General features: G+C 32.2%; 1 protein-coding gene across 7 annotated transcripts in view; it reads right to left on the minus strand.

The window, feature by feature from the left end:
• Positions 1–20,193, minus strand: part of CDC42BPA (CDC42 binding protein kinase alpha) — a 364,566-nt gene that overhangs the window by 72,841 nt on the left and 271,532 nt on the right. For 5 of the 7 annotated variants that reach the window (XM_074222837.1, XM_074222834.1, XM_074222839.1 and 2 more), the window contains exons 20-21: positions 18,682–18,773; positions 15,638–15,714 (exon numbers count right to left, since the gene is read on the minus strand). In XM_074222837.1, the coding sequence (XP_074078938.1) occupies positions 15,638–15,714; positions 18,682–18,773 (169 nt within the window). Of the gene's footprint in view, positions 1–9,144; positions 9,184–15,637; positions 15,715–18,681; positions 18,774–20,193 lie in introns of all 7 variants that reach the window. The other 2 variants (XM_074222835.1, XM_074222841.1) reach the window with 1 other exon arrangement.

Consider the following 20,193-nt stretch of genomic DNA (forward strand, 5'->3'; position numbering starts at 1 on the left):
GATATCTGCATTGAAAAATATCAACTTTCTAAATACTAGATGCAATTAGCTGTTTCCTTAAGGAAAAGATTAAGAGGTTTTAGAGGTACTAAAAGTTCAATGAGAAGACTGTGCAATATAGTAGCCAGCAATCCTGTGATATGTTAACTGAGATCTAGTATCTGGGGCTTAAGAGGTGACATTTCTATTAGTGTATATCATGAACAGATAACATCTAGAGAACTGAGGAAGGATACTGATAAGCTATTGAGTATACAGAATAAGGAGATAAAAATTGGTGCAGGCATCAAATTCATGCTCTAAGAGGACAACAGAAAGAAATGGGGATGTTAAGTCCTTCAAAAAAGAAGTATTTGGGAGGGATAAGATAATTATCTACAAGTTTCTGAAGAACTATCATGTAGAAGAGAAGTTAGACTTGTTCTGCTTATTCTCAGAAGAAAAGAACTAAGAGTGTAGAGAAAAGTATGAAGGTAAAGTTAGTTCTATTAACACCCCCTCCCAAATAACTCTTTTTAAATTTCTTAATAACTAGAGCTATCCAAAAGTGAATGGAGTGCCTTACGATGCTATGGGTTCTTCTCCCTTGTAGTTTTGAAACCAAGGATGAGGGACTACTTGTTGGGGGAGTCACTGAAAGACAGGTATAGGTTGGACTTAGGCGGCTTTTGAGGTACCTTCAAATAGAGTTTCTGAGAAGGAGGAATAATCTTACAATTCTTATAATTATTAAACTGAAAATGGAGAAGAATATTGAAATGCACTTTTATACTATATCATGGGAACTAAGAGATAAGACATAGGAAGTCAGTGGGAAAGCCAAGAAATTCACAAAAGCCAATATTTAAAAAAAGAGAAAAAATAACAGTCAAAGCCTCAGATACTGATATAGAATAAGGTTAAAGACTAAAGTAAACAAAAGACCTTGATACAAGAAATTAAACTAAATATCACAGTTGTAAAAACTTGTAAAATAATGACTTGTGAGCAGAATATGGAAACATTTTTCCAATTTGAGAATATTTTCATATTTCATATCAAATAATAGAATATTTTTTTCAAAACATAATAAAAGGGTATGGTAGGATAGCATCACATATCAGAGTAAAATATAATCACTATTATTTTTATTTACAACAAATTCTCAGATTAAAAGACAAAAGAGATTATGAGTTGGAGAAACATCACAGACCCAGAATGAAGATGATAGTGATATGGAATTTCCCTGATAGTCTTCTTCCTTAGAGGACCTACTTTTTTCTGTAGTATTTAGTGAGTCATCTTGCTCTCTGTCTTACTTTGCTAAAAACACAGGAACTTGCTTCATAAGCATTATGACTTTTCTTCCTATTTTAATACAATTCTATGAACTACTGAATTTTTACACTAGGATTCTGGTCAGTCCCCTTGCCTCCAGTAGATCCCCCAATTCCAGTTCATTTCCTCAGCTGTCTCATTTGACTCTGCTATCAAATTAATCTTTACAAATTTCAGGTCTGACCATGTCATCTCTCCACTGAATTAACTCCAGGGGCTTACTGTGACTTCTAGGATCAAATATAAAATCCTGGTTTTTTTTTTCAAAGCCCTTCAGTCTTCTAATACTTTATATTCCCCTGTATTCTACAATCTAGTTACTTCCTTACTATTCCTTCCATAAAAACATTCTGTCTCCAGACTCTGGGTATTTGTTCCTATTTATCTCTCTTTGCCATCTGTCTTGTTGCTGTCTTGTATGTGTTGTTTCTCACATTAGAATATGAAACCCCTGACAGTGACTTTTCTTTTTTTCCCTCTGTGCCTGCAGCTTAGCACAGTGCTTGTCACAGTTTTTAGAATAAATTATTTTTCTTTTGTTTTTTCTTTTTTTTCTTCTTTTCCTTCCTTTCTCTCTTCTCCTTTATTTTCTCTACCTTCTCCTCCCCTCGTGTCTCAGCTAAGGTCCCACTTTGAAATCCCACTTTATGTAAAGAAGTCTTTTCTAGTTCTCCCAGTCACCTCCCTCTGAAAACAACAATCCCATTTATGCTGTTTATCTCTTGTAGGTACAGTTATTAGCCTGTGAACTCTAGGGGGAAAAAAGGTATATTTTGGGGGAGTAGCCTTCCTTTGTATTCCCAGTTCTTAGTACAGTGCACCTAGTAGGCAATTAAATAAATGCTTTTTGATATGAATAAATGAATTCGATGAAGAGGTAAGGGAGAGTTGCCTAAAAAGACCAATGAACTACATAAGGATTTTTTAAAGAAGACAGAAGAAGGAATAAGTAACCCATGATAAATTTTTAGAATGATTATGTCACTCCTGTGATAATGGTGCAAGGGGTGGCAGAATAAGATAAGGTGGGTAATTGCTGCTCAAGACAACCAAAAAGTTTACTGAAATATATTGGAGGAGAAAGATTAAAGAAGGGATAGGAATATAACTTAGGTAGACTGGATAATGAAAATATATGGTGATGGTAAAAAGACTGAACAATTTAATTCTTTTTCATCTATTTTCCCCTTTAAGAAGAATGATCTTTGGACTATGAAGGACAAAATGAAAATTTTTTTAAGGAAAAATAACCTAAGATAATTAGTAAAGTATCCTGTTTCCCTTCCTGAGTCCAGGTTATTAAGTCAAGATGAGCTATATTTTAAGATAATCAATGAGTTGGTAGTTCATTCTTGTTTTTTTTATGCTTTCTTAAATTTTGTCTAAAAAAAAATCTATATGGGTTTATGAGAATCATTCTGTGGGTTATGTAATCTTTGTAGTCAGCTTCCCCTTACCTCCCCTTACCTATCCCTAACCTCTCAGTTACCTTTAAAATATACTGGGAGAATGGGAGAAGTTCAGCAGGACTCAGGAAGGGTATATGTCTCAATATTCCAAAAAAAAAATTAGCCAAGTCTGAAAACCATAATTAGTGAGGATTTAATTAATGAAATTCTAGAACATAGTATTAAAAGGCTAGTTTGTAAGTATTCAAAAAGGGAAGACAAGATCACTAAAAGTCAGGATGGCTCCACTAAGAAAAAGCAATTATCAGAAAATTTTCATTTCCAGGAAAATTAGGGGAATGCTCTAAGCACAGTACAGAATTTTAACAGTTTTAGGTCACTGAAAAAATCAGATTATTTTTTAGTTTTTTTTTTTTGCAAGGCAATGGGGTTAAGTGGTTTGCCCAAGGTCACACAGCTAGGTAATTATTAAGTGTCTGAGGCTGGATTTGAACTCAGGTACTCCTGACTCCAGGGCTGGTGCTCTGTCCAGGGCTGGTGCTCTGTCCACTGTGCCACCTAGTTGCCCCCAAAATCAGATTTTTTTAAAAAAATTGTTTATTTAAGGCAATGGGGTTAAGAGTGACTTGCCCAAGGTCACACAGCTAGGCAATTATTGTGTGTTTGAGACCAGATTTGAACTCAGGTCCTCCTTTCCTCTCATTTTTCTCTTTCTCTAGGTTAGGATAAATTTTTATACCCTATTAAGTGTGCATATTATTTCCTCTCTGAGCCATTTCTGATGAGAATGAAGGTTCACTCATTACCCTTTGTCTTTCCCCATTCCATGACATTGAAAGTTTTTTACTTTTATGTGAAATATCTTAGCCCCTTCTTCCTCTCCTCTTTCTTGCAGTACTTTCCTTTATCACTCATCGACTCCATCTTTATACCATATTATAACATTATATTCTCTTCTCTATATATGCTCCCCCAATTGTTCTTATAAATGAGAAGGTTCATGAGTTATCAGTGTCTTCTTCCCATGCAATAATACAAACAGTTCAACATCATAATTAGTCTTTCCATGCTCTCTATGGTTCACCAGAGTCCTTTACTTGAAGATCAAACTTTCTATTCAGCTCTAGTTGTTTCAACAGGAACATCTGAAATTCCCGTTTCACTGAAAGTCCATCTTTTCCCCTGAAATGGGATGTTCAGTTTTTCTGGGTAGTTGATTCTTAGTTGCTTTCCAAGCTCTTTTGTCTTCCAGAATATCATATTCCAAGTCCTATAGGCCCTTAATGTAGACACTGCCAAATCCTGGATAATCCTGACCACAGCACCACTGTACTTCAACTGTTTCCTTCTGGCAGTTTGTACTATTTTCTCTTTGACGTGAGACTCATTTTGGCATTTGGCTATAGTATTCCTGGGAGTTTTTTGGGGGAAGAATCTCTTTTAGAAGGTGATCAGTGGATTCCCTCAATTTCCATTTTACCCTTTTCTTCTAGGATCATTAGGACCATTTTGTTGGATAATTTCTTGAAAAATGAAGTCAAAGCTCTTTTTCTAGTCATGACCTTCAGGTAGCCCAATAATTTTTATCTTTTCTAGATCTGTTTTACTAGTCAGTTGTTTTTCCAATGAGAATTTCATGTTTTCTTCTAGTTTTTCATTCATTTAGCTTTGTTTTATTGTTCCTTGATTTCTCACAAAGTCATCAGCTTCCTTTAGTTCCATTCTACATTTGAAAGAGTAATTTTCTTCAGAGCTTTTTTATCTCTTTTCCAACTGGTCAATTCTGCTTTTTTAAGGTGGTATTCTCATTTGCCTTTTGGGCTGCTTTTTCCATTTAACCTAAACTGGTTTTAACATGCTATTTTCTTCAGAATTTTTTTTTGGTGTAAATCCTTCACCAAGCTGCTGACTTGGTTTTCAAGCTTTACCTGCATTGCTCTCATTTGTCTTCCCAATTTTTCCTTTACCTCCCTTACTTGCTTTGCAAAGTCTTTTACAAACTCTTCTAAAGCCTGAGACCCTTTCTTATTTTTTTGGAGGCTTTAGATACAAAAACTTCATCTTTGTTATCTTTTGAGTATGTATTTTGATCCTCTATGGGACCAAAATAATTTTCTGGAGTCAGATTTTTTTTTCCTGTTGTTTGTTCATTTCCTCAGCCTATGACCTGATTTACTATACTTCTGAAGATTTTGGGGGTGTTTGGGACACCCTTCCTCCTGGACCCCAATTCCTTCAAGGTCTTATGAGAGGCTCTGACTGCTCTCCTGGCCTGTGCTCTAGTCTGTGGATGACTACAAGTTCTCCAGGATGACCACAGCCCCCCCCCCCACTCCGTGCCCTGGAGCTGTGATGAGGGTCCTGGCTCTTCTATGGTTGTATGGGGGGCCCAGACTGTGACCTAGATCTGAGTGTGGCCAAAGCAGCAGAGTCCTGCCCCAGGGATAGCGGAGAGACTTCTGCAGTTTCTCCCCACCCCCATGACATCTGTGGACTGAGTACTCTGGAATCAGCAGCTAGGTAGCTTCACAGATTCCCACAACAGGGCTGCTCCGAGGTCAGTACCAGCCCAGGCTTTATAATCACTCTGGTGTGGCAGAGTTCAAGCTGTCCCTGTGATCCCTAGGCCAAGAGGTCTGGAAACTGCTCCTTCTGCCATGGACCCAGTATCCCTAGGGACCAAGGCACCCCATAGGCTGTTCCTGGAAGGCTGGAGCTGATTTACACCTATGTGGCATGGCTGCAGCCCACTTCTTTCCAATTCCTATCCTGGTGAAACAGATTTTTCCTGCAGATCTTTCAAGTTGTCTTAGACTGGGAAATTGTATCAGTCTTTCTGTGGGTTCTGCCTCTCTAAATTTTGGCTACAGTCATAATTTTATGACTTTTGGAGCTTTTTGGGGACAAATTTCTGGTAATTCCTGTCCCTATGCTGACATTTTTTGCTCCACTCCTACTATTACTTTTAATGCATATTATATTTTAAAATGTTTAAATTAATATATTAAGACCAAGTCTCCTTTTCTAATTTTTTACACACTTAATCTAGAAGCATTTGGGAAATTATTGGCAGAAACTAACATATTAAAAATGCTCAAATATTCCAGGAGCTGGTTTTAACTCCAAAGCTTGAGAAATATCTGAAATTATTTTTATCACTACATCTCTTGATATGGTTACAAAAGGATTATTAACTATTTTCATAACAGTAACAGGGCAATTGTAACTTTAAAAATAACCAAAGCTATGTATTAGTCTAGATTATGAATAATTCTCATCAAGACAGCCAACTATCTAACTTTTATTTTTCCGTAGAAATTTATTTTAATGTCTACCCTTGATTGTGAATATTCTAAGATAACAACAAAGAAAACAAACTCTTTTCTTACTACTTGCAATCTAAATAAACTATGAAAGAACATACTCAAAAGATAAAACTCTTTAGAGAGAAGAGGCCATTAAGTCCTTCCTTAACTTTTTGTGACTACAAACTGAAAATAGTATTGCTAATATTTTTCCTGTACAATAAATAAAGAAGCAAATATGTAATTAATTTAAAATGTTCATACTTTAAAATATTATCTAATTTATTCAGAGATATTTTTGGAAGGAAATAAATGAATTGGGGAGAATGAATACATATTGATTTGCCCTCCTAGTTTCGCAACTAAGAAGTGTCTTCTTATCTTTTGAAAGCTTTAATAATTTGAGAGGCAAGTACAAACAGAAAAGGTGTGAGTCAGAAATATTGCTAAATCTTATAGTGGGGTTGAGAGTAAAATAAAAGTAAAGCAAAGGCTAGAACAGGTGTAGACTTGATAGGAAAGTCATGAGGGAACCATTGTGGGATGAAATTATTGGTTCTGTTCATCTTGGAAATTCAGTTCATTTAAACACTTATGAAATAAGTGACTGATAAAGGATGGGATGAATTTCCTAGAAGTATGTAATAAGGTTTTTGATAACTTTTTTTTTTAGGTTTTTGCAAGGCAAATGGGGTTAAATGGATTGCCCAAGGCCACACAGCTAGGTAATTATTAAGTGTCTGAGACCGGATTTGAACCCAGGTACTCCTGATTCCAAGGCCGGTGCTTTATCCACTACGCCACCTAGCCGCCCTTTGATAACATTTTGTTAAGCAGAATAGAATCTGTGAACTTTTTAATCTTTATTCTTAATTTTAAAAGGACCCAGTTTTTAAATGCCACAATATATTTAAGATATAGTAAAATAATTATGGCTTAAATATGTGTGTGAATAGTATACAATAAAAAATTAGATATAAACATAATAACAGATGCATAATATTATGTTAGAAAGTATAACATAAATACTCCATTAGACTATAAGCTTCTTTCCCTTCCTCTCCCCCAAAGTAGCCACATAACAGATGCTTAATAAATACTGATATTATTTGGCAAGCAATGAGATCTATACAAATGAATTTTCCCTCAAAGACTTTTGAGTTTTAAAAATGTAAACTATTTCACAGATAAACTTACAATTTACACACATTTAAAACTTTTTCCACTTTGATAAACATTTCTTTGAGACACAATTAAATTATTCTTGATGCTTGCCATCAATGTAAGCAGTAATTATTGCTCTGTACAAAAAAAAAATGCCCCTACACTAAATACAGATTACTGAACAGCTGGTTGATTCTCTAGCTTTGGCTAGTATTTCCTGTCAATTGTTACTTTACAGCAGTAACTTAAATTCCACACACCATTTCCCTTCTTCTCTCTTCTTCCCTTACCCACCTTCACAATCTATATTTCAGTTAATGAAGTATTTAAGATTTCCAAGGGAAATGATTTACAATGAGAGATCTTTTCTAAAAGATAAATACATTTCTAAGTTAGTCAACTGTGGCTAAGAGTTTCTTCAAGCCATGCCTAAGCAACAAAGTAAATTGGTTTTATGGACATTATTTTCCTTTTGGATTCATAGCTGTGGTTCTTGATAAATGAAATTTTCATATATGTGACCATCAAATTAAGTAAAGAACTGCTTAGTATATTCATACATATATTCATACACAACATATACAGTAAAATTAGCCAGAAAATAAAATCTCCCTGAATGTTTAGTTTTATGATTACACCATAAATTAAAAATTTTATCTACTCTGAAGTGATTTCATTCTTTTATATTTAAGAACAATATATTTATATTATTAATCTTTTTGTTTTTCTTATTAGAAGTAGTATAACAACTGTGACTACAATACTGTACTAGTGGTTAAAATCCTAGTAACAGAGTCCAAGGTCTAACACTAACATCTTATAAAAGTTTTAAGGCTTATTGTACAAACTAAAAATGAAAATAATCTCATCTATAAGATGAAGTTCTTCATTAGTCTTCTAATTTTACAGATGAGGCCCACAAAGGTTATATTATTTGTGTAAGTGTTCAACAGATTTCTAATTTATTGGAAAATAGATAATGTAAATAATAAATTTTAGATTATATGTGAACATTTTTTTTCCTACCTCAGGGTTGTCTTGACACCTGAAATTCCAGAATTTCAGAGGGCTGCATCTACTTTATTACTATTAAAATACTCAAACAGTTTTTTAACTCCAAATCTTGAGGTATCAGAAATTATTTTTCTCAATAGATCTCTTGATATAGTTACAAAAGGGTAGTGATTATTTTCACAAACAACTGGGAAGTTGGAACTTTTTTGAATAACCAAAGTTATCAATTAATTCATTAAATTCACTGAATTAAATTTAATAATTCAATAAAAATTAAATAATTGTTAATAAGATCCAATAATCTAAATTTTGTTTCTTTTCAAGGAAATCCAATGGATCTCTTTGCTAAATATTAGTGCACTGAAAATGTATGAATTTTCTGTAAAATTTTATTTTAATACAGATCTAAGAAAATAAATAAATCTTATTGATGAATTTTGCTTATCTGGGATTATAAGAAATATACATTCATAATATCCTATAAAAGCCATTAAAATTTGGGCATCCCTAGAAAATCTCTAAATGTGTGTGTGTGTGTGTGTGTGTGTGTGTGTGTGTGTGTGTGTGTATTTAAGAGATCATTTATAAATCTGACTGTTAACCGGACACTTCTCTATTTGACAAATTTTGAAAGATAATTTCAAAGTTATTTTCCTTTGACATTAACATCAAACAAAATTCAAACCTTTGTCGTTCTGGCAATTTGGTCAAAGAAACACTATCATGTGAACAATACTAAAGCTTTGAAGTCAAAGCAATAAAATAAAATAAAAGCACAGCAGTAATATCAGCAGCAGCAAGAGCAGCACAAAACATGCAGTAATATAAATAAAACATTGCAAAAAAGGTAGCATATAATGTTTTGCAACCACAAGCAAAAAAGATGGGAATGGGGGAAGTAGGAGTGGAGTGGAGAAAGTACAACAATCTCTTACACGTCTGCCTTTGCTAGCTGGAATACAGGATGGAGAGCGCTTCAACAGAGAAAGGAGGAAAATACGTTACAAAAATTCTCACACACAATTATCCTTAAAAATTCTTATGTTAACAGGCAAATGACACACACACACACACACACACACACACATAAAACCACATTTTATGATAGAACAAAACTACACACATTTGTCACACCACTTTTCTGGAAAAAAAAAATAACAAAAGGATAAGACAGTACAAAAACCCAAGTAGTTTGACAGACTAAGCTGATAACAGACAGTAGGGCTCTATAATGGACTATGTATACACAAATTATTATAAAATACTACCATATGCCTTTTTGAAGTATTTTGTTAATATATTTACTACATGTGAATGAAAGGAATTTAAATCTTTTTGATATTTAGTTGTAGCTGGTACTTGAATGTTCAACTGATTCCCATTAAATGAAGAATAAGTAATTCTGTCTTTTGTCTGCTTGATACTGAAAGCTAACCCTTTTCATGAATGATCCTTGGACTGTGCTACTGCTAAAGAATTACGACTAAATAATACCAGTATTTCAAGGATATTACCTGGATACTCACAAACAACAGTAAAAAATAATTGAAATATCATCCAAACTTATATAGTGACATTCAAAGAGGCTTGGCCACAAATATGTCTAGCATTTGCACTGCACTTCAACTTTTCCAAAATGTTTTTCTGCTTATCTTCACAACCACCACAAGGAGGAAGGTAGTGATTATTTCCATTTTCCCATTTTACAAATGAAGACTTCAATTGAGCAATGAAGTAAGAGATTAAGGTGGTTTATTTAAGTTATTTAATAAATTGATAGGAAATTAAAATTAGAACATTCAAGTCTCCTGATTTTTAATAAGGTCTTCTCTCTACCTTCTGCTATGCCAACAAGCTTATTCATTGGTGTATATCAAAGGTAAGAGCCTAATGAGACTAAAGTTTCAGGTTAAATCCCTTCATGGCTTAGATACTTTCAAATAAAGAAAAAAATTTTTTTCCACAAGCAAAAGGTTCTCTCTCAAATGCAAACAACCAATTGAAAGAACTGTGTAAACTCTATGCAAATCTATCCTTACTTCTACAACAACCTGAAGAGAATGTTTCACTGAACAATCAGTATAAATAGCTTTGAATATTAACATCACATTTTCTTAGATACCTGCATTAAATCGTAAATCTGATGAATCATCTACGATAAGATGCTCATCTTCAGGATGCATCTGCTGTCTTTGGGTATAAGCAGCTGAATCCTAGACAGCTATTTTTAAGTTTTTCAATAAAAAAGGGCAAATTACACTTTTCTCTGATGGGGTAATTACAGTACACCACAAACTACATGGTTTTATATAAACATCTAAATTAGTTGCATACCAGACGATAGAAACCAGTGCTTTGTCCTTATATGTAATGGTATCATCTAAAACATATACTTAGTTTCTAAGAGGACCCTTCCCATCAGCATTTTAATGCTAGAATATGGAGATTCTAACAAGTACTTCTGATTAAACATATATAATCTGATCATTGTTGAGGATTAGTTAATGGATTCTAGAGATTAAATAAATTAGAACCACAAAAAAGTTTATGGTCCTATATTTTCATCATGGCTCATGGCATTTAGATCATGTATCAACAATCTATGAACTAATTGGCTGTCAAGTTGCATAAGAAAACCTTCAGAAAAATGAAAACCAAAGGAAAGCTGTCCTGAAAGTATGGCAGAAGGTGAAAGTAATGATGGAATACAGTGCATTAGCTACAGTTTCTATGCTTATAACAATATCCCTGTTACCATTTAAATTCTACTAATAAGAGCTCATTTACATTGTCAAGAAAACTACCAGTGAAGTTTATGGTAATATCAATCACCATTTTATTCACATTAATGTGAATTTGGAGGGAGAAGAGAAGGTATGAAAAGTGATTTGGGGCACTTTATACTCGAAGGGAGAAGTGGGTTCTATTGTGGTTTTTAACAGCCAGAGGATAAAATCTGGGTACTAGGTTCTTAGGAATAGAGATAAGCATAGCTTCTTTTTCAATTTTTGAGGTAGAACCCTATCCTGATCCTACTGATAGCACCAATCCTTAGGCCATAAATGAACATATTTATGTCAGGTCACTATCACCACAAGGCAAAAGACATTACTCTCATAATTTACTGGAAAAATCACATGTGGACTGATTAACATATAAACTTGGGCATGCTTTCCAGATCCTAGATTAGTCACAAAAACATGTAGCATCATGAATGGCTAAATATACACAAGAGCAGGTTCTAAGATACTGCACTCTCACAGAAAAGCAGAAAAAGTATAACTGGGTGAGCAGAGAGCAATTCTACGCTACACAGGTAGCCCAAATCTATTAAAAACTTTCCTCTAGATTTTTTGAAGGTCTTATTTATAAGTTATTAAAATTCCTACAGATTTAGACCCTGAGCAATCTTTTATATTCTAGGATGGTTTTCTGAAACAGAAAGTTACTACAAAACTCATAGCTCTCACCTCCATCTCTGCTTCTCTGATTGTTAGTGATTATTAAAGCCAGAAGAAAATTAAGTATTTCCTAATCTGGCATGAATTAGCAATTTAGAGCAGCAGATGATATGGAGATCTTCCAGAGACTTACTTCAATATCTTCATTGTGTGTGTATATTCTCTCTCTCTCTCTCTCTCTCTCTCATTAGAGATAGTCAATTCAAAATAGAGAAATGTGGCCAACATTAAACATGAAAAGGAAAATATGATAACTAAAGATCATAGTCTACATTTTAATTAAACACATTCAACATTTTGCATACTCTTGATGGACTAGAGCAATGAAAAGGTTTTTTTCTTATGAATTTTGTTTTGAAAGAGTCATAGTAGAATGAAAAGCTGGGAGAGAATCTGAATTTGAAAGTTATTATGTTTTGTAGACCTCTAGTACACATTGGGTAGGTTTACTATGAGGGATCTGTGGAAAGTCAAAAGTAAGAATCACATGGAATGAGAAGGAATAGAAAACTTATGAACCATAACAGTGCAGACATTACCTATATCCATGAAATTACCAATCCAGTAAGTACAGCAGTAAGTCAAAGCCTTAGACTGAATTGAGTAAACAGTAAGATTGGATCAGACTATCCAGGAGTATCATTCTCCTATATCTTTGTGAATGAGAATGAAGATAAACTGACAAGACATATTTCTATTTCTTAAAAACTTATTTATGGACAGAACTGCAGCTACACAGAAACAGGAACAATTTTTTAACGTACCTATTTGTACTAAAAACCTCAAAAAATGTTACTCTTTAAAGACACTAAAAGTACTCATTATAATGTATAACTTATGTAAAATGTCAGTGACCCCAGATGAAGGCCATAAGTTTATTATGGAAAAAAAGTAAATAAAAGTCTTGAATATCTTAAAATCTGGTGTCAGCAAGAATCTTTAACATACTAGTGCATGTGTTAAAATTCTCTGAGAAAAGATTACATGAACCCATTTTTGGTGGGGGGATGGAATTTCAAGCAAAATTGACTGATGATGTGGTACCATATGGAAAGAAAGCTAGAGAGAACATAGGACTGGGGGGTGGTGGGGGCTAAAGAAACTCTAGGGCAAAGTTAGAGGAAGCAAGAAAAACAGAGTAAGGAACAACAGAACTCAGGAGTATTTAATCATAGGAGTAATTCAGCTCAGGAAAATGTTAAAGAGGCCAAAGAAAGAAAATTTAGTCAGATATTCTCTGAGAACCGAACCTAGAGGGAACATAAGATAAGCTAGTGTACAGGTATGTATCAACAATTATTTCAATCAAATGACAAAGGGGATATATCTAGGACTTAATCAAAGAAAACACCATTACCTAGAGAACAGAACAAAAAGGTGAGCTAGTAGGAAGAACTATGATCCCAAGAATTAAGGATGAAAATAAATTCCTAGGCAGATCAATGCTTAATACTTTAAATTTGTGCTAAGCATGTTTGGTAATGTTAGCTATTCATTTCGAAGAGTAGCATGAGCTAAAACAAAATATAGTGAAACTGGAAAACAGAGTATTTACAGAGAATTAATACTAAGAGATATGTTCTTTAAAAAGTGTAAAAACAGTCATAGTTTCAAAGAGAATTTTCTATAATCTTCCTCCAACTCCTTTTAAAAAAATTTTTAAATTTAAATTTTATTTTATGTAAAGATAGTTTTCAACATTGACTTTTTTGTGAGCTTTTGAGTTCCACATTTTTCTGCCTCTCTCTACATGACAATGAGTAATCTGATATAGATTACACATGTACAATTGAGTTTAACATAATTCCATATTAGTCATCCTCCAACCCTTTTTCATAATTGGGTGGTGGCAGCAGAAAATTAGCCCAAGTTCAGCAATTAGGGAAAATGTCAGAGTATTCCTTAATTTTGGAGAGTGCCTCTAGTGGTGGTACCTTATTTTATTATAATACTCTATATAGTTAGGTTAGAGAGAAACTGTGTGGAGGTAGGAGTGAAGGACATATGAAACAAAAAAAAAATTGTTAGAAAGCTTGAAGTTATATCAAAACTTTCTTCATATGCTTTTGAGGGTGAATGATACTTGCATTTAACTATTCTATGATTTAGGAAATTAAGGAATAATTTGCATAAAATGCTATTTTATATATATATATATATACATATATATATATGTATATATATATATATATATATAAAATGAGTCTTTAGTGATACCCCAAATTATTCTTCAACACCAAAATAATAGAATATTTTATGTTAAATAAAAATGTGAAATTTTATATAAATATTTCAAACATTTAAAGGTAGTCAGATTTTGTTATTAAATAATAAAAAGATCTGTCATTAAGATATAACTATAAATAACATGCACTAATTATCATGTATTTAATGCATATTTTGCAAAAATAAAATATGCTCAGTAATGTTAAGAACACTTTTAGATTCCTATTAAAATAGAAGGGATATAATATTTCAAGATTTTCTCCTGGTACAAAGTTTGATATGACATCACTCCACTGTTCCCTCAACCCTGCTTATACTTTTGGAAGCATAGTATTTTCAAAATGATAAAAAAATTTTTAAGGATTATTATACTATTTTATATGGAATATAGAGAATTCATGTGAGAAGACATTATGTAAAAAGGATGAATGGAGCATATCTGATGGAAACTACCTAAATGGCTAAATCTATAGGTCTAATTCTGAAAGGAAATAATAATGCAGTCAATTTATATCCATATGCAAGTACTAACTCAAAATAATTCAAAGTCCATTTCTACATCAAAAGAAAATTATTGGTAGCCTAAATTTCATTTTCCTTTACTTTTGTACCAGTTAACAGAATTTGATCTTTTAAAAGCAGTAGTTATAAATAACAAAACAAAATTAAAAAATATATTTGGCTAGAAATATGAAGAAATCCAAGATTAATTTACAGGAAAGAAAGAAGTAAAAAATAGCAATTATCACAATATAATAAAAATATTAAGTAGAGGTGACAAAATTAAATCAGCATTTGAGATCTAAGATTACTTTAGGGAACCAAAAGGAAGGGGAAAACGACAGCTCTTCAGATAAAGTATTTTGTATAGCGTATTACTTTATTTTCATCTCCAAGAAAAATGTAGAAACATTTACCTATAATTTATTCTACAATTCCTTAAATTGACTGCATTAATTTATAGATTTTCCAAATCAATTCACTGATCTCTTATACTGAAGGGTGCATTGTTTGAAGATGAAAGACTTACGTCATCCAAAAAATCAATCAGTGAAGATGAGGAAGAAGAAAAGGAATCCTATTTAACGAATACAGCAATAAAGAAATAGAAAAAAAATGTATGAAGCAATTTAATAAAAATAAAGAATAAGTCCAACCTCTTAACAATAAAATGGTAAATGGCATTTATTCAAGAAAATAAATGAACAAAGTAGACACCATACCTGTTTCTACTCAAGAAATTTACAAACCCTTTTAACTACATCTAAAGAATGTTGCTTCCCCCCGCCACAAAGTAATTAACTTAAATATTATGTACCAAATATAGCAAATTATTAAAAATAAAATTAAACCAGAGGAAAACATCAAGAGTACCAAGAAACAACAATCAGTATAATTCTAGATATGACTCTCAAATTCTAATTTTTTCCATTTAGCTCTAAGACAAACATTCCTTCAGCTAATATAAAATTACAGCAGCATAGTTTAAGGAATCACATTTCCATTTTTTCTTTTTATATTTTATAGTTCCAAGGTGCTAATATAAGATGAAATTAAAAGAGTAATAAAGCCTGTTTTTCTTTTCTGTATCCCAATTGCTTAGCACAATGCCTGCCATAGAATAAATGTTTAATAAATGCTTATTAATTAATTGATAGTTTTTCTACAAGTGTAAGAAATCTTCAAGATAACATGAAGTTATAAAATGAGAGGAAAAGAAATTGAATGATTTTACACTTACTTCAAATTGATCCAGAGCAGAGGTAGGCGCATTCAAAAATGCCAAGAAAGAATTCTGTGAGTCTTGGTGCTTTACACCTAGAAGACAGCAGCAACTTTTTTTAAGCTTGAAAACAAAACTGCTTTTCATGGATCACCTTTTCTGCCTGAGTTTGTTAAAAGTCATTCACAAACCAAAGTAATGAGAAATCATCAAAATCTTGAGTATGCACCTTCAACCCAAAACATTATATATTATAAGATCAGAGCATTTTTTTTCTTCCATAGACACCCATAGTAGGCTTTGCGGTAGAATAATAGATACATCAATCTTCAAAAACTGCTTCTAGTTTCAAATGATCATATTTCCTTTGCAGCCTCACCCTCCAATAAAAAAGCTTAAACAAAATTTCTGATCTTCTTGGAAGACCCATAATATTTTCAATAAAAGGGTCCTTTCAACTGTGTTGTCCATGCTGATTTCTTCTAACCCATTACTGGTTTTGCTTTGAAATATTCTCATGAAATGCACAGGATGGATTTGTTAATATAAACAAACTTATTAGAAAATGTATATAGAAAATAATTCATCAAATAAGGTTTGAAATTTTTTTCAAGGTATTAGCTACTACATTACTGGTTCAGAGAGAATGAAGAATCTAGTTTATCTCAATAGAATTTCAAAAATAAAGTCTCATGCATTAATTTCTAAATCATAGTCTTTTAAAAAACCACAAATTTTAAAGTAAAGCATTACAATATAAAGATGCCATTCAAACATTTAAAAATACAATCAGATAAAATTTTGAGCACTTTTGAGTAAGGCATATTTATTCTTTCAGTTATTACATTTAAAAAATATAGTCAGAGAGCAGCTAAGTGGCAAAATGGATAGAGTACTCAGGAGGAACTGAGTCCAAATCTAGCCTCAGACACTTGATAATTGCCTAGCTGTGTGACCATGGGCAAGTCACTTAACCCCACTGCCTTAAAAAAAAGAATAAATTTGCTATAATCTCTATATTTAGATGTACTCCACAAAACGGAGTAAATGTTTATTTATACTGTTTTTGCAATTGTTTATTTTGTTGTATTCTTAGCCCAAATCATCATTAAAACAAAATTATTTTAAAATGTTAATTTGAATTTGTTACAGTCTGCCATGGAATGCTAGATTTCTTTATCATGCTAAAATGACTTTAAATTTTACAAATATATCAAAACATGAGAGTACATCATGAAAGTCTTGGTGATGGGCAACAAACCAGAATGCAATTATCTACTTCTTATGATCACACTTATCCATTTCTTGTTCACCTTTGTCTTCTCTTGATCAAATAATCTCTTTTATATCCTCTCAAATTTAAATTCAAGTAAGGTCATTTATGGCTCCTAATCTGCATTCCCTTGTGTCAATCATTGCTGCAGAGGTCCTTTGCCCTTCTCCCTTTTCTCTTCATCTCCCTCTCTCTCTGTCCCTCTTCTCTACCAAAGTCAACAAATCAATCAACTGAGTATATTAAATATCCTCTAGTTAGGAATATTACACTCAGGAGCTTATCTCTTATCTTGAACCTTCATTATATGCATCTCTTTTTACTACCTGTCAATCTTCAGAGCATAAAACCTATCAGAAATATAACTAACCATTTCTGTATTCAGGCCAGCATCAAGGAGAATGGAAGTTTGACTGGGGTGTGGTCTTAGAGGGAAGAGGCCTGCCTACTCCATGATATCATTAATTTTCTAGTATAAAGGGATAAGAAAACTGTTTTGACACAAAATCACCATTAGTTGGGTCCAGGAGAAAGAGTAAGCACTCTAGAAATGGTGTCATGGGAACCTTTCTATCCTCCTTAGGTATGTCATTGCAAATCTACTGATTTACAAATGCGCTAAGGAAAGAAAAGTTCTTGAAGGCATATACTTGAAATCAAGAAGACCTGAATTCAAATTTGACCTCAGATACTAGCTGTGTGACCCTTGTTAAATCATTTAACTTTTATCTCGGTTTTCTCAACCATAAAATAGGGATGATACTAGCACCTACCTCTCAGGGTTATAAGGATCAAATGAGACAGTATTTGTAAAATGTTTACAAACCTTAAAAGACTATATATAAATACTAGATATCATCATCATCATCATCATTATATTATTTATCATAATTTTCCATGGTTCTTTGCTAAAATTAAACTATCCACTGATGCTATAGGATTAATCCTTCATTTGCTATGAAAGGGTTAAAGCCTTTTTGATATTTTAAGCATCCCCTTTAAGAGATTTAAACTTTAAGTAAAACATTTAAGAAAAAGAAAAAGTTTCAAGTAAGGCAATCTCATGGTATGTACACACACACACACACACACACACACAACTGGTCTCATTTGATGCATTTCATTCAACAAACTTAATATATGGCATTCAAAAACATGTTTTCATTAATTTCATTAATTCTTTGTTTTCTTGTCTAGTTACTTTATGTATCACTTTTATCTCCCCAACTCAATTATATGTTTAAGATCTTAAAGACAGGAGATGAATATTGTTTCCTCAAGCTGCTGGGAGCACATAGCAAATTTCTAGATACATGTAGATGACTAATAAAGATCAGTTAACTTAACCTACCTTGGTAAATGTAATCATATATTCATATTACATCAAGATATATTATATCACAACAACTTAGAATATTTCAAAATGGAAAATTAAAATGTTTTAATGACTTCAAATAAATTTATTTCTAACCACAAAAAGCTGTTTATAGAAATTTCTACACTAATTAAAGGAGTTCAAATTGGTTCAAAATTACATTCAATCCTATATACTAAACCCAGAAATAATGGCTCTGTGAAGTCAGCATTTCTCATACATATACTATAAACAGTTTCTTATATACTTACATACTATGCATATGTATATCTATGCATATATACACATATATTATATATGTCTATATATGTATATATATATATATATATTTCTATATATGTATATATAGATATGATAAAAAATATCCAGAGAGGTACAATGAGACCTGATTTGTATGGACAACAACTTCCCTACCCTTTTCGGATTTAAGCTCCTCGGTCTCCTTTTTCAGTTTTTCAATTTCTGATAAGAGTTCCAAATTCTTCTTCTCTGACTCTTGCAGTTTGCTTAAAATGAGGCGGGAAAGAGGGGAGAAGAAAGATGTAATTAGCTACTAAATTCTAGCTATTTCCTCATTTAATTCATCATTCACATAATTGTCATTTGAGAAGTTTATTTAGAAATTTTAATTTAAAAACTAAAATTGGTCAACATGAATGTCAAATAAAAAGCAATGCTATAAAATCAAAGCATGATTTTATTTTCTGTTAGAACTTATTTAGTATCGAACCATAAAACTGCCTTTGTTTATAATTCTGAAGTTGGCCTACTTACGGACAAGTATGTGAACCCATATACTTTGAGTATATAAAGAAAACTTTATGTTTCTTTTACTGTATAAGTATTATTATCAATATTTTAATTGATTTCTACATGCTTTTTTGAATTACAAGTTGAATAACATTTTTCTTTTAAAAGCCATAAAAATTTAAATAAAACATACTTGACTTCATTTAAATGAAAAAATTTAAATAATTAAATAAAAATTCAGGTTTTATGTATTGGCTTTCCACACAAAACCTAAAGTTACACACACACACACACACACACACACACACACACACACACATATGTTTGTATATTTAGGTACATATTTCTTCTCATTCTATTAAAAAACATTTTAGATTTTTAGTGATCTATTTTTAAGAAAACTATATATTTATACAATGTATACTTTTGATTATAAAATCTATTTCTTTTAATGCCTCCATTGTTTTTCTATTACTTGTAGTGGCTTAGTCAGATATCAAATATCCTAATAAAATCACTGAGATAATTATTAACTTTCTAAAGTCAGACCTGTACTGTTCCCCTAGTTTGAGTTAAGCTTGGGGAACATTGAGAAATGTTTCCTTAACTTACTGAAAAAATAGAACCATTAATTTTAAATTTATGAAAGTTCTAGTGCACGTGAAAATCTTTTCTAAAATTATAATACAATGTACCCTGGAATATGACATCAACAGAACTACAAAAGCATTTATAATCCTAGTCATAATTTTCAGATGATTAAAAAAGATTTTGGTTCTAGCTTCATTCCTAAAATACAAGTACTCCTTGATCCCAGAGGTCTTTGGGAAATGATGTAGTCTTTATGTTTTTAATTTTTGTGATTTAAAGAATATTTCTAAGAACAAATAATACTGATTTAGGGTTGGACATGTCAATAACTGCCTAAATAGATTTATAATATAATGGGCAAATGTTATAAATGGATATTAATTTTGGAACTTGAACAAGATTGGACTGGTTTCTTCTTGCCATTTGGCCCCTTTCCTGCTCCCTCCTCATCACTACCATTATTCTTTCTGTGATGGTATCTGGTTGTAAACCATGAAACAATATAATTCCAGAAAAAAAATAAAAATTTCAAGTGTCTCAAAGGTATGTCTATGGTCAAAATTTGGTAAGCAGTCTAAGTAGTAA

The sequence above is a fragment of the Macrotis lagotis genome, chromosome 2, assembly GCF_037893015.1.
Source record: "Macrotis lagotis isolate mMagLag1 chromosome 2, bilby.v1.9.chrom.fasta, whole genome shotgun sequence".
In the NCBI taxonomy this organism is placed as follows: Eukaryota; Metazoa; Chordata; class Mammalia; order Peramelemorphia; family Peramelidae; genus Macrotis; species Macrotis lagotis.